Source organism: Poecilia reticulata, chromosome 1 (genome assembly GCF_904066995.2).
Source record: "Poecilia reticulata chromosome 1, P_reticulata-male-v2, whole genome shotgun sequence".
Classification (NCBI taxonomy): domain Eukaryota; kingdom Metazoa; phylum Chordata; class Actinopteri; order Cyprinodontiformes; family Poeciliidae; genus Poecilia; species Poecilia reticulata.
This window is the reverse complement of record NC_088830.1, coordinates 20,331,613-20,351,933: the sequence shown is the minus strand read 5'-3', so window position 1 is coordinate 20,351,933 and position 20,321 is coordinate 20,331,613. Positions and strand designations below refer to the sequence as shown.

Here is a 20,321-nt window from a genome sequence, read left to right as displayed (position 1 = left end):
CTGCTATTCCCAGGAAGCCTCCCACTCCTGGAGGTGCTGTTGGTTACAGAGGACTTTGTCTGAGTGGGAGCTGTTGGTTTTCCAGGACAGCAAACTGATCAGAGATTGAGCTGTGTGGTTTTTTGTTTCTGTCACCATCCACGCCTTGCAGTTAGAGTGGCTCAGGTTTGCAGAGCTTAAGGCATTACCTCTCCTCTTTTGTGTATTTTAGTGTTTTGAGGAGACTTACGTCAGCTCAGATAAACAATATCTCACTCTGTCAGGGGCTTGGGGAGAAGTTTTATGACTATCTGGTGTGTTGCTTGGGCTACATGATGCCGTTTGTTCTCTGATGTTCTTTAACAAACATCCGACACCTTCACAGAGGAGCTGCATTTATAGGAAGATTGAAACACACACAGGTGGGCTCTGAAAGCAACTAGAAACACTACATTTTATTTAGTGCAGAGTCAAAATAAAAATGCATGCCACAATTTTAAAAAATTGTCCAGATTTTTTGGACAAAAAATCTGGACAATTTCAAGGTTCATTTTAAAAAATTGTGGCATGCATTGCTAAGGGAACCTGAGGTCGTGGTTCCCTTAGCAACCACGACCTCTGTGTTGGGCTACATAAGATCTAAATATGGTTGTGTAACAAAATGTGAAGTTCTGGAGGCATGAATACTTTTTCAAGTTGCTGTATCATTCTGCCCTGCCTGATGATGCTGTTTGAAATCACAGAATCTGGGTCTGATTTTACTTAAGCATACTGGTGTTATCGTACAACACCCTGAAGTCTACGTTGCCTTAGTGGTTCATTTCAAGGTTCATTTCAGATTCACTCAACAGTTTCAAAACCCTAAAATCTTCCCTGTGTCCTATCCAGCACAATATAAAAAAAATACTTAGCTTTTTTAAATGATGGAAACCAGAAGGGTCTCATTTTGCAACTTTAAGGTATTAAGCAGATGAAAAACACCTGTAAGAAGAGCAGAAACCTGAGGCGCCTGATGCGATGAAATGAGATTTTGTGATAATAAAATGTCACAATATTTCCTGGATGCTCCAGAGAAGGTTAGCTTTCCAGATTAGATGGCGTGACCATGAATGTACTGCCTCTCAACCAATCGTTGCCCTGAGAAAGTGAAAAGAGATGCAGAGAAAGGATGGTGTACCCAGCACTATCCTTTCATATTCACTTTTTCCTTTAAAAGTGTCAAGAGTTACAAAACTACATCCTAAATATCTGAGCGATATCTCAGCAGAAGTGACTGTTATACAAAAACAGAAAATGATTTCTACAAAAGGTTGTTCCTAGAGGTTTAGATCAGTCAGACCTCCTAAAAGCATCCTCAGTCGTTAAAGTTGTGTCAGACTGCTACAATAATTACCGAGGAGAGAATTATTACTTTGCAGATGTCACTGAAAGATTACAGAAACTTGCATGTAGTTATTTTCAAATATCTGAAGATTGGGGCAAAAGCACAGCAGTAGCGCTCACAGTGTTGGTGGCTTGTATGCCGCAGCAAAAGCTTAACGCCATGGTTGACAGAATCACCAAATCTTTTGGTGAACAGGTTCTGGAAAATAATATGTGGAGGGATTTAACTTCAGACATCGGGATCAAATGAAGAGCCCCAAATGTTAGATTAAAGCTCTATTTCCCCATCAGTGATTTAACTCATCAAGATCAATCCACCATGATTAGCAGGTTGACACTTTTCACAAGAACATTTTGTAACGGTTCACAAATTATCTCAATCTTCTGTAAAAATAAAATAATCACACTAGAGAAAATAATATATTTTTTCAATTTTCCTTTTAATTCACTCTCACTGGCTGGTTAAAGCGAAGAATCTACTTTGACGATCTTTTCGGAGCTTAATGAAAATGAACCAAAGTTACGGATGCTTTGATCCATTAATCTTGTAATTTCTTCATTTTCTATTACTTTCAAAACTACTACATCTCTGTCAAGGAAATTAAAAATTAGAGGAAAAAAACTATTTACTCATTCATTATCTCTCCACTTATCCAAACAATCTGTTGGTTTAAAACAAAAAAGCTTATTTGACCATCAATTTCAACAACCTCTGACTTTTTATACTCAAGAGCAACACATAAACATCTGCACGCAGTACTTTTGTGGATCTTGACTTACATTTTGACAAATGGGTCAGAGTAGCCGTTGGAGTCCATGGCGGCCAGATGGGCACAGCGTATGATCCCAACCAGCAGGCAGCCCTTCTCTGTGTTGTAGCACAGTGACACCAGGATGCGTCCGCGCTGGGGGCAGCAAAAGCACAAACAGCTTTCAGACACACCCTGATCTCTCTCCCGCTTGGGGGACTGCAAATGTCACAAAGTTTCTTCAAAAATAATTTACCCAAAGTAATTAAAAGGAGCATTAGGAATGTATTTGATACTTTTACATTTAGTCCATTGTGTATGCCTGGGGGTTTCAAATTAAACCTTGTAATTACATGTCTTATCTGAGTCTGGCTAAAAGGCACTACTCTCCTCTTGCTTTAATCTTCGAGGTGAACCAGAATCCGAATCTAATCAGAGACCAAAGGCTATTAGCTTCTGTCTCGAAATCATGAAGAGAAATTAGATGAAGGCCATGAGAGGAGCAAAACACCAGACTGGTGTCATTTTCACACTGATGATATGCGGTGACCATCAGAGCACTTCCATTGCTCTCCTAGACTAATAAAGTTCATGCTTCCGACTCAGATTAAACGTGTGCAATTACACTTTTTAAGATCTTTTTTTTTTTTTTTTTTAAATATGATATATTACAGAAGATGACGTTTTGATTACCTCTTCCTCTGCCACGACTGCTCCCTGCTCCACCAACTGATTGTTAGTTTCCTTATTCTGAAAAGAGACACAATTCTTCTGTTTGGACATTTTGATTTTTTTTAACAAGGGCTTCATGACGTTAGAAAAATGTGACATGAGATGATAACAGTGAATGTTACAACAACCATACAATGTACGATAAATAAATATTTAAAAACTGTCAATGCTTTGGGTTGACTGCAAACAACCCCCAGATAATGAGTGCAGATACAGGTAAAAATATAAATCTCATTGTTTCTATCTCAACAACAAGATTTTAATAAAAAGTCTGCTGAATCGGCATAGAAATAACCTCTTTGTAACCTACTACGTGGGTCATCAATTAAAATCCAACATCTTTCTATGCTCTAGTTCTTAAAGATAAATCTGAATTAGAAAAACTTGGCACCAAAGATTTACAAAAACAAAAAAAATTGGAAACTGGTGTCTTGTACATAATGTCTTTAATTTCCATTTTTTTATTTGACACATTTTTGATGTTATTCATACCTGCGCGATTCTCTCCAGGCCCATATTGTAGCGTTTGTTTTCACCCTCTTTCAGTTTCTTCAGGGCCACTCTCACCTCCCCAATGAACTCATTTCGTCCAAGTCTGTCCATGTCGCACACACACAGCCTTCATACAACACACACACACACACACACACACACACACACCCAGATGAATACAAGAGGATAAGAGGGGGCGAACAAAAGAAAGCTCTACATTAAGGCCTGCCAGTGAATTCGGCATTCTGAAGCAAGTATCTGCAGCACAAAATGCTTCCATGAGTAGCTGAGCAGGTGAGCGCTCTTCTCAGAAATCATCACAAGCTGTGTGATTGCTGAGGAGCATGAGTGTTTCCAAAACCCCCGCACCCCAAAAATCTGTGATTTCCTCACTAAAACTGAAGGATATTAAAGGACAAAAAAAAAAAAAATTATCATGCAATCAGACTTTTAGTTTCTGCAGTAAAGAGAGCTGTGGAAGAGGCTGATTGCACAGAACAAAATACTGTTTTAAAATCGATGGTTAGAAAAACTTGGCTGGTGTTTGTGTTGCTAAAAAAAACAAACAAAGCATAGCAAAATCACACCCACTTTCTGCCATTTAATCCTCACCTACTGCTCACCTAAACAACACAATGTTATAATATGCACTTTATTTTATTCAACGAGGAACATTTCCTGGAAGTTGAAGCGAAGGCCTCATGCATCAGTGTGAAGAAAGAAAAAAAGACTTGAGAGATAAAAAATAAATGCGACATTTGCAAGAAACAAACAAAAAAAACCCATTAAATACTCATGATGAAAAAAGAAATGTTAAACTGAATTTTCCGTATTCTCATTGAAAAACATTAAGCAAAGTGTGCTACTGTGTTTTTAAAACCTGTCAAATTTGACAAAAATAGGGGAATTAATCCAAGTTAAGCCCGTAAGAAGAATACGTTTATGTCTTTAAAATTAAAGAGTAAAATAAAAACTGAACAGTGACCACTACTGCAGCCTGAACGTCATCTATATTAATAGGTTAATTTTACTGCGGTAACACATCACTCACAATAAGCAGTCTGATGTTCTGCTGGTCTGAGCTGCCTGGATCCGATTCCCAATTGGGCCGTTTGATTATTTTTGAAATATTTTTTTTCTTGAATAAACCAAAAACAACTTTAATCACCTTTTTGCTCATGAATATTATTTTACAAAATCACAATAAAAGTCAGATTCCACAGTCAGAAAAGTAAAAGATAAAGTAAAATGGTGTATGGAGATTAAACTGGTTTTATACTGGTGTCTAGTTTGCCTTTTATAAAGCCGTTTGTTCTTTATTTTGGTTCTCATTTGCTATTCGGTTGATGTTTCTGTCTTTTCCCTTGAAACCATAAAAGTTGAATGAATTATTGGCTGTAATATATCAGCATGTCCACACATTGTAAAAATATGAAAAATCTGTATTTCTCTCCATCAATGAGACAGACTCTTAACAGTTAACATGGTAACTCTAAAGGTCTTATTACGGATTTATGAACTTGTGAGTGCTCTTGCGTCCATGGCTGTCATTTAACTTCATACCTGCTGTATGTACAGAACCACAGATTCACATTTTTCTCAGATTCTACAATAATCCAAATGCCATTTATGTAGAGAACTTAATCAATGGCTTAACTTTGAGACTGGAGCATCTGTTTTGTGTTTATGCAAAATCTAATCATGAAGGAAAAACAGGAAATGTTTGCCAGGAAAACAGAAGGAGGCTTTTTTTTTTTTTTGGAAAAGAAATCTAAACTTTTGGGAGAAATTGTGTCTTATATCACATCAACCTTGATCCCATCACAGACACCCTGCATGTATGACAGAGCAAAGGGAAATAAATCATCTGACAGCCCTGGTCATGAGTCAAAGCCATTCCCCAGCTCCTGTTAGAGATACTCATCAGTTATGACTAAAGGCCTGGAACCAGCATGTCAAACGTCCAAGTGTTTGCCTGGGACAGGAGGAGGAGTAAGAAGGAAGGATGGCAGAGGAGGCAGAGGACGCGTTCAGTTCATTTCACAAAGGTAGCACAGCTGATCCAACTCTTGTTTTAATGAAATTTATGGTGTATAAATTAAAAAACATACAACACTCACAAAAAAAAAAAACATGTTCCGTTTTATCTGTCCCAGGAAAAAAAACCTATTTGCTAATGTAAAAAAAAAGAATAATAAAAAAACTAATTAAAGTTGTTTTTATTGTTCCCAGCTTTGTTACTGGGGATGATAAATGTATCTTAAAGATAGCAACGTTTTCCATCTTTGGATAGGGATAGGTGATGTTGACTTTTTAAGCATCCTAATCTTGCTGTCTTCCTTTAAAAGCAAACACAAAACCATATGGATATCATTTTTGTTTTGCTAAATGCTTGTATTGTCCCCCCAACACTTTTCAAAGTAAATTGATAAGTTCAAAACTCTTTCCTGTAGACTAGCATCATCCAAGCATTTCTATGAGCCAATAAAATAAAAGATGCTTCACTGCCAATTCACACCCCACCACAAACTCCAAGAACCTTGACAGAGAAGTAGAAATATAGAAACAGTTATGGTCTAATTACAACGCTTACTTGAAAAAATGTGAACCTCAGATTCTTGAAAACAACCATTTTGCATTCATGAGCACATTTTCATGTTCCAAATTCTACCTGATAAGATCGATACCCACTACATTTTAACATCTGCTGAGCCTAGTCGGCCGGTCCTTCTTCTGTTCATAACTTAAACACTCCATTGCTGATTATTTGGTCACATAGTCCAGTCCTCATGCCACCCAGAGAACAGTTTTGTACATTTCCCGAACCTCTTTCTACCCTTGGACAGCAGCTGGATGAGTCAGAGGATTGTGGGAGACATAATGGCCAGGGGAAACTCTAAATCCTGAGTGATTGCATTTACCAACAGCAGCACAACACCTCCACAGGATCATTCGTCACGCCTCCCAAAGGGACTCACACGGGTGTCGGCCATCTGTTCTCCACTCTCATCAAAGCACAAGGGGGTAATAGCCATAATTTAATACCACCACCTTTGGACTAATAAGTCTAAAATAAAATGTTCTTTAATTTCTTCTATTTTTGTTTCTTATCAATTCTCTTATTGTTGCTGCTTTTACTAGCAGCGGGAGAAAGAAAGCAGGATAATGGGATTCAATCAGTTCTCACATTTACTAAGATGAGTCTACTTTTTCAAATGAAACGCAAACATTTCAGTGTCCTTTTGTTTGAGGAAGAAAGGAAGAAAACCATAATCTTTATAAAAACTAAATCTGAAAAGTGTGGAGCCTGTTTGTATTTAGCAATACAATAGATCCACCTTTTGTTGATATAACAGCCACAACTCTGTTAGGATATATGTCTTTATTAGGTTTTCCAGCAATAACATGTCCTATTCTTTTTGCTCCAACTTTAATTGCTGATTATCTGGAAGCGTGGACCAACATGGACTGAATGGTTGTAGTTTGGAACAGAGCCAGACTACAATTCAAAAACAGTCCAGAAACGTCTGTCATTGTTCACAACTCCTCCATCTGTTTGCTGACGTATCGCGATGAATCAGATCCCAAGATATCGAGCGCCATCGGACAAATCCCAGGCGCAGCTCTGAAGAGAGATGAGAAACGAGTGCAAGGTGTTGGCCAGGCTAGATCTGCGCCGCTCCTTCAGAGTTACCACGAGCCCCCTGACTGCTTCTCTGATTAATGCTCTCCTCTCCAAACCTCTCGGTTTAAGTGGACGGTCAAGTCTTGGTAGATTTGCAGATTGCGTTGTTGAAGGATGGAGGGAACAGCGCTGTGTGAACTTTACAAAGCTTGGAATATCGTTTTACTACCTAACCAACTCTCCTCTAAACGTCTCCAGGACTTTATCCTCGACACAGTTTTATCTTTGCTTATTCACTGGGGTTCTGTGAGTTTACACTGAGAGCACATAATGCACAGGGGGACTCTATTACTAATTCTGAAGCCAATCGTTGCTCTGGATTTTATTTCACAGTATCGTCGTAAGGGGGAACTAAATATAATACCTTCCACTTCGTGTTGGTAATAGTTTGTGGTTGTAAATGGGGAAAATGTGGGAAAAGTTTGCTTTGACTCATGCTGTATGCCTCCCCTTTAATCCCAAACTAAATCAATTCCTAGATTTTGCTCCTGACTCCCCTCAGCCGTGGACAGTGATATTTATTATGTAGCTGGAGAAAATTGGACACAGATATGAACAGGGGAAATTGAGAAGCCACACACTGGCATCATATTTGTACTCCCTTAACCCACACACAGTTAGACACCTTAGCTCTCTTGATATCACACTACCTCCGCAGTTTGGTGTTATTTTGCAGCTTGATGATAGTTTTGCTGACACACTGTGAGTCACAAGAGCTCTTAAAGATGAGCTTGTCCCCACGGCTGCTCTCCAAGGTATGCATTAATGCTCGACTCGACAATTTTTCTGTGCAAAAGGTTAGGAATAAAAGAGTGGGCTCGTTAAACTGAAAGAAAGTGTTGACTTATCAGCGCAAGTTGTTTTAAAAATGATGACAAGTTTGCTAAAAGCCAGAGCCAGTACAGTAAGCTGAGCTGTACAGCAAATCTCTCTCAGTCGACAGAGATTTGTGGGATTGACCGTAATAAAAGCGTCTTCTTGTAAAGTGCAAGGTAAAAAAAATCCTCCTGCAAACTTCTCATTCTTTCCGTAACTTTAAAATCAGTTGAAATAAGTCAACGTTAGCGAGAGGTCTACGCGATTTTTGAGTTACCTCAGATGCGCTTAAACAATTATGATTTGAAAGCAGACTACCCGTATGAATAATTCATCAAGATGATGCACTGCATTCCACTTCATGGGACTTTTCACTCAAGACTAGAACACCTCAGGCAGCCTTGCTGCGCCAATTAAAGGATTAGCTGCTATGAAGCCAAGCGTGAATAAGCGATAGAAGACATTAGTTATTGGTTTACTCAGCTGCTTCATTCTTAATAACTAAATGGACCTCCAGTGGCTCTTAGAGATAAAGTAAACTCAGAGACCCAAAGTCTTTGAGATAATAAAAAAAGTGTCCTGTTTTCCCTTTGATTTTTTTTTTTTCCTTTCTACTACAGACCTTTTCAGGACTGTCTGCTATTAGCCGCGTCCTCTTTGTATTGTGCCTTGGCACGATGGCTTTATATAATCAGTCTCCATTCTAATAAAAGAAATACATTAACAAATGTTCAAGCTGCATTTCTCACTCTGTTTTACACACAACTTTTTTTTTAATACTACAACGAGCCGTGTGTCAGGAAGTTAATGCAGTTGTATAGTTATCGTCACAAAAACGTTTTCTTGCTCACGTAGCTCAATGGCTCATTGGACATGTAGATGTGGTGAAGATGACTGACTGAACGTCAAACTGAGCCGACTGGACGATGGTTATAAGAAGCTTCTCGCTGAAGTTGTTGCAGCATAAGGGGGTAACTGTGTCTCACAGACATCTTAAATATTTTTATTTATATCTGTTGTTTTATGAGTAACCATATATGACTTGCAAATTAAGATGAGTCTTTTCCAGGAATAAAAACAAAACAATCAGGCACCATTTTGTTTTAAAAAAATAACTATTGGTATTTAAAAGGTTCTTACTATTTTTTACGGCAATAATCATGATGTGGACAATTTCTTTTGGGCACTCTTCAAAATGGGAAAGACAAGACAATATGCTGTATCTTCTAGGAAAAAAATCTACCAACTCTTATTGCCCATGTTTGCATTCAAAGGATTTAGACGTCTGTGCAAGCAAGTTGCATAGATAAAACTACAAATGTTATCACCTGTGTTATTCTGACTAAAAGACAGAAATACCTGTGCACACATACATCCCAGCAATAAATTTAAAAAATGGTTCTGGCAATGTGTCCGTTCTCCATGACGTTTATTTTTCCTCTTTTTGTTTTAGCTTTTCTGCAACGCAATTTTTACTCTCTCAATCTGTGTAAAGCAAACCGTTTTGGTCTTCAAGAAGGCGAAGGAATCCACACTGGCTAGGATTTACATAAATTTACATAAGCATGGCAGGGGCTTCCCCTAAATACAGACACTGTGCAGGAGCGACACTATTTGTTCAATGCAGCACTCAGGAGCATAGATGCCCAAGCATTACTTAACAGTATTACAAAGACACTGAAACTCAGTTTTGCACCTGCAAATACCTTTGTGCATCTGCCCCTGATTGAAGATATAGTTTTAAAAAATTGAGATTGTGACAAAAAAGACTGGATGAGGATTTGTTTTTCTGTGAGAGTGAGCAGGACAGCAAACGAGGTAAGAAGAATATTATAGGAAAGTCATGTGAAAGATGGCTTCTTTTCACCTTCATTCATTTAAGATGTTTTCATTCTAATCTCATTAATATTTTATGCTGATACTGTGTTGTACACAGGCTGCTGGAATCCCCTTTGGACTGACACAATCCAGAGCCAAATGGGTTACCACATTAATGACTTTCCACACTCTGATGCACACAGTCACTGCAAAGTGGTTGTTGTGGTCAAGCAAGTGTGCTCTGATGTGTGTTCTCTGAGTTGGAGTTTCACAGTTAAATCTGCTTAGGAGAGGCAAAAACCGTCTGGAGCATCAATCAGTTCCTGCAAGTTTTTCTCCAGCAGTTTTCACAGCACTGAGACATACAAAGTGGGGAGAATCTCAAGCACCTTTGCCTTCCAAATATAACATATTACTCTGAAAATTTCATGCATTTAATGTAGCCGAAGGCAGAGTCCCTCGTGTACTTCGGTCTCCCTCAGGACTTCAAATTGTTTTGTCCATCTGGGTTTGGACCCTCTGCGAGCAACTGCCTAGTTGCAGTCTCTGACTAATTTCCTCACTGATAGTCAATCTCTGTTTCCTACATGTTGGGATTCAAAACCAACAAAAAAAACTATCAGATTTTGATATAAAAAGAAAAATCCTGGTTTTCACTTTGTAGTGTTTGCAGACAGGATCTCAGGGCACAGACATAGAAAGGATGATGTGTGCGTGCGCGCGCGCGCGTGTGTGTGTGTGTGTGTGTGTGTGTGTGTGTGTGTGTGTGTGTGTGTGTGAGTTTGGGGACAACAAGGTCACTTCTAGCAAACTGTTTGGTTCTGTTGGCATCTTCAGGCTATGACCTTCAGTATCTGCTTCAGTAGCTTACAGGAGAGTTTAAAGCACCCAGGATGAGAGTCAACTCCTCTAAACTTAAGGTCAAATTTCTCCTTTGGAAAAAAAGAGTGAATTATTTCCCTTCAGGTCAGGAGTCAGAAATTAAATCAAATTGAAGAGTTCAGGTTACTGATCATGACTAACAATAAGTTGAAGGTCTTTATTTGCTAGTCTGCTGGAGTCTGCTTCATAACTGAACAATAACACCAGAAGTTAATTTTACCTTCTTCCATAGGTTGACAGGACTCGAGTGAGGAACTCAATGAACCTTCATTAAACTATCCTCTGCTGGTTAACAATCTGGTAGTGTGGTTAATGAGCCATTAATTCACTTTTCATATGTGGTTGTGATGTCTGAGGGACATTCGAAATACAATGATTTAAAAAAGCTTTTTTTTTCAAATGGTAAAGGTACATTAGAGATCAGAACATCATAAAGGCTCAATGTCCGATGAGATTAACTGCATTGTCCCTGATGAAGGAAAACAATGCATTTAGGACACCTTCAAAGCACAGTGTCGTGAAAAAGGATTTGCTCTGTCATAGATTCTTTTCTCCATTTTTATTTTACATACTTGAAGTTACAGATCATAAAACAAATATGGATTTTTTATTTTTTTTACATAACGATAACCCAAGTGAATAAAAAAAGGACGTTCTAACACGTAATCATTATCAAAATGTGTTCCCATTTCCCAAAATGGAGCTGGCTTTAGCTCACCATTTAACTGACCGCAACATAACGTCACCCGTTTCCTCTTGCTGCATATTCCACTAAGTTCTTGCAGCAATTGGAAGCCATATTTGCATTTAAAAAAAAAAAAAAAAACTCTGATAACCAGCCGTACAGAGTGTTCAGCACCAGATAGCAGACTGGCAGGGCTTCCAGCTGTTTGGTGAAGAGCTGCAGCCTGAGCTACTTAAGCCCATACAATTCGCTGTGTTAAACCGTGTATGAATTTCAAGAGGTCATAAACTTTGTAACGACAGAATACTAATACACCTATTAGAACCTCGCTTTGACCAAATCCTGATTCCACTGTGTTGGACTAGAATTCGCTCCAAGAACCACAAGCACACGAGCTTGTAAAATCCGTCAGGTGGGCCTACAAAGCGACTGGGCTGAGTCCTGCTGCTCAGCTGTGCACACAGAGATCAAAGAGCATCCCCCACCTCTGCTGCTCTGCTGGGACCAACACAGTTTTATCCTCCGGGGCAGCAACCCAGAGAGTAAACATCACTCTGGGGACCCCTATTAGTATCTCATTTCCCTGGTCGCTTCCCATGATTTGGTGAAGCGACCAGGGCTCCATTCACGGGCCAAACTGTTGTGGCAGACCACGCTTCCTTCTTCATCGTTTCCTATGTCTGCCGCTTCTTCTCTCTTTTTCTCTCGGCTGTCAGCGAGCTCGTAATTCACTCCGGCTCACGCGCTTTCTCATTGTCCTCGTTCATTAAGCTTTTTGATGTCTTTTTGGAGTAAACTCCACTTCAGCAGCATCTCTTTTAACCCAGAACAGTGAATCATCTCCACTCTTCTTTTTTTCATCCGACCCCCGTGTTTTGAATCGTCCCGTGGTTTTGTCATCTTCCTTCCTGTTGTCCTGTACTTCTCTTTTCTGTTGTGTCTTATGTGTTAGTCAACTAAAATCCCACTTTATCTTTATCTTATGAATCGTTGTTGATCTTGACAACCATTTCTGTGTCTCCTCATCTCTTGCTCCTGCTATTGCTCATCTTGGCAACACAGAGCCCTCTCAGGCTGGTTCGTGGCTGCAGGCTGTGTCCTTGAGCAGGGGTTACGTGGGTTTCTCTCGTCTGAAGGGAATATCTTGCTGTGAGTGAGGATGAGAGAAAATGTTTTTTGCTAATGTGTACACCTCAAGGACACGTGTGGTTTGCGTGTGGGCTTTCAGGACGTAAGGAGGAGGGGCCACGTATGTTCTTTCCTTCCAGTGATTGCCCTTGACGCGCACACAAGAGGCTTGTCACACACCTGACTGCCTACATTTGTATTTGGATGGGATCTGTCCGTGTGTGTGAGTGTCCACGCGTGCGCGTGCCGGCGTCGTCTTTCCTCAGGACAAACATCCAGCCCTGTTATAAATGGGCTTAGTAAACTGACACTGATTGCATTCAGTACAAACAAAATGCATGCGTGACTGCGCCTCTGAATCAACGTACCAATGCATGATGAGCGGAGCGGCGCAACATTTTTTGGGCCAAGATGGCTACGTTTGACCTGAATCGCTTCACGTGGAGAGTGCTGTGCGGAGGGAGGAGGCAGCGGAAACTCGTGGTGCGGCAAACACCTCAGCATTGAAAAATGTATTCATTAACCTTAAACTGTTTAAAACAATACTTCAACAAACTTTTAAAAAATTATTGAGAATGCATTAGTCGACATTTTTTAGAGCATTCTTTTGTTGCAAAGACGACGGCAAATCTTTTGGGAAATGTCTCCACCAGCTTTGTACATCTAAGGTGAAGCTTGTTGTTTTGTCCTGCATGGCTCGTCTTCCTGCCACTCTTGCAAAACCGACAGATCCTCGACTGTGAGACTGGTAATATTTCTGTCAGAAGAGACTCCCACCTGAGCTGTTAAGTCTCGGTGGACAGACGTGTTTTTTTGACAATAATGTAGTGTGATTGTGTCTGTGTGTTCAATTTTTTCCTCCCCCAAATGAAAATTTTGCTATGGGGACACTGATAAAGTTGATACTGATGCTTTGGCATATTTGAGGTTTTGCCGTAATCTTGCATGTCTTCCATTGACTATTGGTCAATGCAGTGGCGCAACTACACATTATTCAGCTGGATGTGAAAACATAAATCGCCCCCCACCCCAAGGGCGTGTAAAACATACGCTCGCTCTACCCCGCCGAGACGGCGATACGTGAAGGGCAAAACTTGCCACATTTACCTGTTACGTGCGCGAGGTGAAGGAGCGTAAGGCGCGTTGAAGTGTATGGGAAAACATAATCGGCGCGCCGCCACCTCCAGACGGGGTTTTGACACCCCCTCTGGTGCTGCGCCCCTACGCGTTGCATGCGCTGCATACCCACTTTTTTGTGCCACTGGGTCAATGAAATGTATTATGTTGTTGTTTACTCAAACCCTCATCCTTATCCATGAGCTTATGCCTGGCCTGCTCACTGTGTTCCTTGTTATCCATGACAATGTTTGTCCTCTCATGTTCTCATAACAATTGTCTGAGATCATCTCAGATTTGCTGTGTTTACATTGAGATTAAATTAAATACAGCTAGATTCTATTATTTTAGAGAGTCTCTGTGACCCTACATGGGGGGGAAAAAGCCCCTGACAACTTAGCGTCTAGGATTATTTGGACATTCAGTGTTAGTCTATCACTCACAAAAGCAAAAAAATAAGAAACATTGAAGTTTGTACTGATAATGTGACATAATGTGGAAATTAAAATACTGAGTGAGAAGACTTTTGCAAGGTAGTGTACAAGAAGTGGAACAGTTCCTTTGTTCTGCTTGACTATAACAATTACATGCACTTCCAAGTGGGAAGGACGGAGAGCTGTTTAAAGCTCATTGGGGGATGAGAAGTTTGGTTTGTCGGCTTTCTGGAGAACTTCACCAACTAGAATGAAATTCAAAGTCAAGAACCCACCTGAGCGTTTTGGTGGTCATGTCAGCTCCTGTGATCCCATGATACACCAGCGTTTCATTCCACACTGGATTCAGGGTGTTTTTCAGAGTTTTTGTGCGTAGCTTGTTTGCCTGCAGAGGAAAAGCAAAAGGGAGAGAGAGTGAGTCAGAGAATTTGACAGATCTGGAAAAAAAAAGAAAAGAAGAAGAGCGAGGAGTAGTAGTTGAGGTCAATAGGATCAGACTTATCAGATTACGGTAGCGGAAAGGAAATAAATATTCACCCAAACAGTGTGAAAACATAAAAAAAAAATAAAAATAAAGAAGTAGGATGGTTAAAAAAGAGTGAATAGGATATAATTTATCTCATTCCCTGAGGAAATTGCTAACATCTGCTGAAACCGAAGGAGACGATGCAAGGCGTCCCTCATGTCTCCTTTCTATCATGCGACATAAAAGTGAGCTCTAGCTAAGAGCTCCAAAAACGCTGTTTCAAATAAAACTAAACGTGGCAGCTAATTAAAAAGTGCAGCACAATCACTATGAAAGTTTTTCACATGACCAAGTTGATAAAGCTTGTACTCTCTTGTCCAGTTTCCAACACTGTTTTCATTTGAATTATTATTGGCACATTTATTGACTCACATAATTTAATTTTCTCAAAGCTCTGGGGTCAGATGCTCACCTTTACACTATGATTACAAAATCTTGTTTCAATAATACAGCAGAGGAAATTGTGAAATTGTCTTCTAGGATATAGCATTTAATTTTTGACTATTAAGTGAGTTTTCAGTGACACAGCCTGAAATAAAAATAAGATCTAACACTGCACCTGCTTGTTCACATACTGTAACTTCCTTATTTTCCAAATTCACCATAATTAACATTTGATGCATTTTGTTATGAAAATAGAGATGTAAAAAGTGAATAGCAAAGAAACTGTAAGGTTTACATGTACACCAAAAGGCCATGAAAATCATATAGATTTTTGTCAATTAAGATGAATGCATTTGAACCGTTATTTTTCAGGGAGGAACTAAAGTATAACATACAACTCCAGTTAATTTAAAAAACATGAACTGGATGCACAGATTTTATTGTGTATTTTCTTTAATCCAAACACGGATCTCAAACAAAGTTAATAATAAAAATGTAAATACATCTCCACCAACACTGTTCCTTAGAAAATTGCGCTAGGGTCACGTACATTTTGGAGTTTCCAGCTTTGGTAATTCTGAGACTTTGGATATGACTAGGCTTTGAAGCACAATCTAAAGATTTTCAATATGGTTGATTGAGGTCAGAGCTTTGGGAAGGCCGTTCCTTGCTCTGTCTTTTCTAAATATTGATCATTATTCCATGGGAATGCCCATTTGTCTACTCATATTTAACCATTAGACCGCAATTGTCACCCTCAGGAAAAAAAAGCTAATTGAATAAGATCGCCATAAATCACAAGGTTCAAGTTGAAAGTGCTTCTCACTTGAAAGTGCTTCTCACATTAAAGCAAGCTTTACATCACCCAGAATACTAATCCTACAAGAAAATGCAAAACTGACAAGATCCACTTCATCAGAAATATAGCTTTTCCAATTGAAGAAATACATTTGTGAAGGTCAAAGTAAGGCTTTAAAGTCAAAAACTATTGTACTGCCTGTCAAGCACAGTGATGGCAACATCTTTCTATGGGGCAGTGGAACTGCGTATCTTCTAAAGTTGATAAAATAATACAATTACTTGACTTCTTGCAAGTAATTCAATTGCAAACCAATACAGAGAATGCATTGCCGAGGGTGGACTCACAGTCCGATGTGTTTTCGGTACACAGGCTTAAATGAATGGGTAATTAACAGGCTTGTGCATCAATTGAAGGCATGTTAAAGAGATAATGAAATCAATTCAATTCGTTGTTCTGGAGTAGGGAAGCATTTAAAACATGCAGCACAGTGTAAATACCATGTCCATGTATGATCAAGGTGACAGATTTAAACAGTCTACAGTCTGTATTTATTCACGTAATACAATTTATAAGAGATATTGGGTCAAATAAATTATTTATGTGCCAACTAACGTAAGAGACGCCACCCATCCTTTTTTTATGTGACTCCTGCTGATGTCAGAATCTCTAAAAACAAACGCCCCAGCCCCGCTCTCCTTTTCCCTCTCTGCCACCGTCAGATTCCTGCTCCAGTGCCTCAGGGCCAGATGCTGAACCCTGCCTGACATCTTTTAGCTGTTTTTGTCCTCTTGCATCCCATTGTTCTGTCAATGCTGCCTTTTCCTCCTTTGTCTTTCCTTTTCACATAACGTCCCTCTCTTTATTGTTGGTCCTTTTTTTTCCTTCTCCGCAGAAAACGTCTTTGCTTATCAGTTAAAACCAGCCCCTCGCTGGGGAGAAAAGCATTTTTCATTCATATTATTTGTCTCAGTGATTAATGAAAGCAGCATGAGGATCTGCTCGTTCTCCAGAAATCTTCTTCATTTGGTTGAGGTTTTCTTCACAAATATCTTGCAGAAACACCAGTTCCCTGTCCTGTTCAGCCTCTATTCTCCCTCTGTTCTGGTGATTTGCATCTGTTCCTAAATGTTTCATCGCTAACCTTCCATCTGTCCATAACAAATTCTTCCCTTTTCTCCATCTGTCTGCTTGATTTTTTTATTTAATTTTTTTACTTATTTATCTCACAGACTTCCTTACTCAGACCTTCCACCCCGGAGCTGTGATGAGCAGACCCCGGCTGTGAGTGTGCATCTTCCGCCCGGGATGGGAGCATGAAAAATACCAGAGACTGTGGTGGCACCAAGTATCACTGTGCCAGTGTTTATGCAAGAAAGGAGAGAGGCGGTGGTGGAGAAGAATGGAGGAAGGAGGGGTTAGCTTCTCTGCGTGGCTGTGACTAAATCCTTAGCATGTGTTTGCACGCACACACGCAAGGTCACACAGCGCATGTGTTGCACTGAGTGTCGTACATCACAAGACAACATGCTTGACCGTTCCCTGATGAAGGAACCCGCAAATGGGAGACGAATGGGAAGAAGGGAAAAGGCGGTGGGTGAAGGAGGGTGGTCACAGGAAATGCAAAAAAATGTTTTGAGAGCTATTTTATTTTTTTTTTATGGATGCTGGATTTGGATTAGTCATCGCAAAGTGCGCACACAGAGTGGACGGGAGGTGGATGCGAGTGTCCGTCATGCTCACCTCAAGTGACGCGCTCCATCAGCAGCACTCCTTCTGGTCTGCTGAATTTTTTTTTTTTTTTTACAAACACTGGTTCGTTGTCACTTCACCGACTCATTCGTGCCCCTCCAACCAGCAACACCACCTTTCCCTCCACAACGACCACCACCCCTCCTCCATCAACACTCGCCTGTTGACGTGAGCCGTGTAACAATCCTCCCTGTTTCCATGACAACCACCTGCTGCTGTCCTCCCCTCGTCTGTCTCTGTCCCCCTTCTCCCCCCCTCTCACTCCCCTCCCACTCAGTTGCCCCCCTACTCCCCCTACTCTCGCTCTCCTCTGCACACTGTTGGTATTTCAAGGTCAGAGAGGGGCAAAAACAGATGGCGCGATAGAAGCAGAGATATCTTGTTGGAAAGTGGGGAGAGAGGGAGAGAGAGGGCCGATAGCGGCGCACCGGGAAGCGTGGCACGTCACAAACCTACAGGTTTAGTTTGTTTCTTTCTTGCTTTTCACACCTCAGAGTTCAGTCATGCTCTTTGCTCAACCTTAACGTGACTCGGCGTCCCTCGCACCTACCATAACCCCCGCCGGTCCGAGTCAGCCTAGAGCTGAAATGGCTGACAACAGGTTGTACCCTGCCGCAACCCGGGGGGGAATAGGGGTGCTGCTGCTGCTGCTGCCAATGTTGTGGCAAGCTTTATCTTTCTCGCTGCTTGAGCTGAAAATGAGACAAGAGCAGGGCAGCCGACCATAACGTGTTTAGGCTCGATAAAGCGGAGGACTGGGTGAACTCGTGCCAAGTGGCATCCAAGTAAAAGGCTGAATTTAACTCAGTGTCATGTTTTCGTGAATGCTTGACACCCTTGTGAAAACCCTTTCATGGCAGGTAAACACCTGGGAAGGCAGAGTTTTAAAAGGGGATTGAGAGCAAATTTAGCATGTTCAAAACCAGCAGGTAAATAATGACACCATTACAAAAATCTTAAACTTTTTCCCACCAGCTTTCAGGCTAACACATTCACAGCAGTGGGTTTGGAAGTAGTGTGTTACGGAGACACAACTGAACATTTTTGTTTGCATTTCTGAACAATTCAATGTTTTTCTTTTGGCTCCAGGTTAGTTTTCAAATTCATTCCTGTTTTATATGAGGCCTGGCCACTTTGTCTTGTACCACTTTCTTTTTGTGCGACTAAGGAAACCAATATTTATTTTTATTTATCTATGTTTTTTCAGTGTAATTAAGTTAAACTGTGTCAAATTTGTGCTATAAGTTATGGAGTTGTTCATTAAAATGGTAAAATATCACCTATAATTTATTTTAATGTAATAATCTATTATCTTCTGAGAACACCTATTAGACCTTATTTACATAAATTTTGGCTCTGATTTACATTTGGGGCAGTTAAAGTTCATACATGATGACTAATTATGAACCCTTATTAAACCAAAATAAGATTAAGCAATTATCCATTTTTGACAGAAAACCATCAAAAGATTACAGAAAACTGCTAAAAGTTTTCAAATTAGTATGAAATGTCTCACTGGCTGATCTGCATTGATGCATGGTTGATGATTTATCCAATTAAATTCCAATTCCATTTCATACCTAATAATGTCAGGTGAAAATCAACTGTAACGAGATGAAATGACCACCACTCTCTTAGCTTCTGCTTTAAGCTACAGTGTTGTATTCTTTAATCACAAGGACACAAGATTTTTTCTGACATTTTGAAGTGAATTTCTGTAAAACTACTCCTCACTGAGGATTTAATTTCTTTCCCAATAAGCTCACTTTACAAAACCTCACTTCCAAAACTTAAAAGTAACTCTGTAAGGTACAAACGTGATCCGTGAACAAGTTTTGTAATTTGCGTATTTTATTTCTACGGTTGACCGATCCTCATTATCATTTACCGTTTATTGCTGACATTTAAAGGACAAGTCAGTCTGCAATGATTATCTGTTAATTAGATAATTGCATTTGCATTTGTGAAATGAAAACCAGGTGAGCAAAACAAACAGAAGTGTGATTATTTAACATGACTGTTATAACTGACTGAAAGAGCCCGGGGTTTTTAATTACACCAGCCTCTCTATTTGCCGTCTTTAATTATTCATGGGCTTATGCTAAAACAATAACAAAAAGCTAATTTACAGTTGGATAGTTGATTGCAAATGATTCAGTATCAATGAGCTGTTTGCATCAGATGTGACGGGTGTACTGGATGGCCCAGTTTGGAATCATGTCACATTAATTGCTGTTGAGGTAAGGTTGGAGCAGTGACCTTGCTGGCTCCTGGGAGAAGATGGAGCTTGACGTATGGATCTGCCAGCCCGTTGGAGTCCATTGCCTTCAGACCCTGTGGACACAGGCACACACAGACACATGCACATGTAAGATCAAAGGTGACATCACTGTGCCCCTAAAACCTCCTCACACAAGCGACAGGGTCAGCATAAGACAGCAAATACGGCCGACCACTTCGAATGGACTCGTTCCTCCTTTTGCCTCCGGGCTCTTTCTTCCTCCGCTTGTGTTTTCCGCTCGCCTTGAAGGAACTCCCCAGTCAAGATTTACATAATTAACATCATGTGACAGTATGAAGCATGTAGCTTGTGGACGGCTCGTGTCCTTGTGTCTCTGCATGAGCAACCTAGCCACATTACCCAACCTTTCCCTGTTGTGTCGGGCTGACGAGCTGACGCCGCGTGTGGTGGAAACGTTTCCCCATGAAGGCTGCGAGACAGCGGCGTGACGTCTCGCTCAAATGCAAAAGAGCTGTTTTTCAACGGGCTTTCAAGGATGATTACGCACACGCTCCGACGATCTGTTTGTATGAAATGCGTATTCAACACCGAGCGTACCTTTGCCTTGTGAATGGTGCAGTGAAGGCAGTTGTTCTCTTGATCAAAGAGCAGGTTGAACTCCAGCGTTCCCAGGTACGCTGAAAAACACAACAAAAACACTCCAATTACTGTCAGCCGGA

General features: G+C 40.3%; 1 protein-coding gene across 1 annotated transcript in view; it reads right to left on the bottom strand.

Moving 5' to 3' along the window:
- Window positions 1–20,321, bottom strand: part of doc2g (double C2-like domains, gamma) — a 44,042-nt gene that overhangs the window by 17,930 nt on the left and 5,791 nt on the right. Inside the window, exons 3-8 of the mRNA XM_008413470.3 lie at window positions 20,200–20,279; window positions 19,620–19,694; window positions 14,175–14,284; window positions 3,336–3,462; window positions 2,805–2,861; window positions 2,143–2,267 (exon numbers count right to left, since the gene is read on the bottom strand). Coding sequence (XP_008411692.1) covers window positions 2,143–2,267; window positions 2,805–2,861; window positions 3,336–3,462; window positions 14,175–14,284; window positions 19,620–19,694; window positions 20,200–20,279 — 574 coding nt within the window. The remainder of the gene's footprint in view (window positions 1–2,142; window positions 2,268–2,804; window positions 2,862–3,335; window positions 3,463–14,174; window positions 14,285–19,619; window positions 19,695–20,199; window positions 20,280–20,321) is intronic.